The sequence below is a fragment of the Cyclopterus lumpus genome, chromosome 6, assembly GCF_009769545.1.
Source record: "Cyclopterus lumpus isolate fCycLum1 chromosome 6, fCycLum1.pri, whole genome shotgun sequence".
Classification (NCBI taxonomy): Eukaryota; Metazoa; Chordata; class Actinopteri; order Perciformes; family Cyclopteridae; genus Cyclopterus; species Cyclopterus lumpus.
In genome coordinates this window covers 176,111-177,500 of record NC_046971.1, presented here as the reverse complement: position 1 = coordinate 177,500, position 1,390 = coordinate 176,111, and the positions used below count along the sequence as shown (strand labels likewise).

At 41.4% G+C, this 1,390-nt stretch overlaps 1 protein-coding gene across 1 annotated transcript in view; it reads right to left on the bottom strand.

Moving 5' to 3' along the window:
* Positions 1 to 259, bottom strand: part of nup160 (nucleoporin 160) — a 61,832-nt gene extending 61,573 nt beyond the window's left edge. The window contains exon 1 of the mRNA XM_034534947.1: positions 123 to 259. Within this exon, the coding sequence (XP_034390838.1) occupies positions 123 to 216 (94 nt within the window). The 5' untranslated portion in view covers positions 217 to 259. The remainder of the gene's footprint in view (positions 1 to 122) is intronic.
* Between the last annotated feature and the right edge of the window lie 1,131 nt (positions 260 to 1,390).

Sequence of the window (1,390 nt, the reverse complement as noted above, 5' to 3'; positions counted from 1 at the left end):
AACTAGCACATGATAGCTTGCCGGCAGCATGTTAGCGCTGCTAGCTGTTAGCACAGTTAGAGAGCGACATCAAGCAGCAGGGTAAAGACAGATCACGTGACTAGAGACCAACGAGACGTTACCGGGAAGCTTTACGGTCACATCGCGGAACCGGTGCATAGTTTCTCTCTCGAACCCGCAGATCTCTAGGAAGCTGCGCTCCAACACCGCCGCCATCTTCGCTTCTGCGTGCGACTGTGACGTCACCGGGAGAGAGGTCGCGCGCTGCTCGTTCAAACCTTTAAAGAGACAAGACACACGAAGAAGAAGAAGAAGAAGAAGAAGAAGAAGAAGAAGAAGAAGAAGAAGAAGAAGAAGAAGAAGAAGAAGAAGAAGAAGAAGTGTGTCTTCTAATGTCTGATTAGAAGAGAACTGGCTGGTCTTCCTGCCAATGAAGCTGCTTAATAATGCTTTTAATTTATCAGTAGCCATGACAACCCAGGGTTCAGATCAGGAACCAGAATATATATATGTGCAGTTACCCACCCTTAACTATATAGATACTGTGTGTGTGTGTATATATATATATATATATATATATATATATATATATATATATATATATATATATATATATATTTCTCTCCGGGCTCTCCGGCTTCCTCCCACAGTCCAAAGACATGCTGCAGGTTAATTGATCTCTAAATGTCCCATAGGTGTGAATGTGAGAGTGAATGGTTGTATGTCCCTACATGTGCCCTCGATGGACTGGCGGCCTGTCCAGGGTGTCCCCTGCCTTCGCCCTATGTCAGCTGGGATAGGCTCCAGCGCCCCGCGACCCTAATGAGGATAAGCGGTATTGAAAATGGATGGATGGATGGATATATATATATATTAGTGCTGGGCAAAGATGACAAAAATGTAATCAATTAATCGCATGATTTTTCTGTGATTAACTGCGATTAATCGCATTATGCGCAAAATTCTATAATTATTTAAAAACTAGTGTATTGCATGCTTTTATTTTAAAGTAATGTTATCAGAACAATATAACAGGCCCTAACTATAAGCACTATTAAAGAGGAAAGTCTTAAGTCTGTTCTTAAATGAGGTGACTGTGTCCACTCATCAATAACAACACACAACTAGGCAACATGGACCTGATCCCCATCCGTTCAGGTTCTAGGAGCTCCACCTTCAACCTTTCAGCTTCTTCAGAACCAGGTTCATATTAAACATGTTGTTTTGGTGAATAACAGTCACAAGTTTGATTGAAATGTAAATGTTCTGATAAAAATATCTCTGGTTGTATAGAAGTCTATGCTTCATGTGTTAAAGCTGCATTCTCTCTACTGACCACCAGGGGCGACTCCTCTGGTTGTATAGAAGTCTATGCTTCATTTAAAATTCT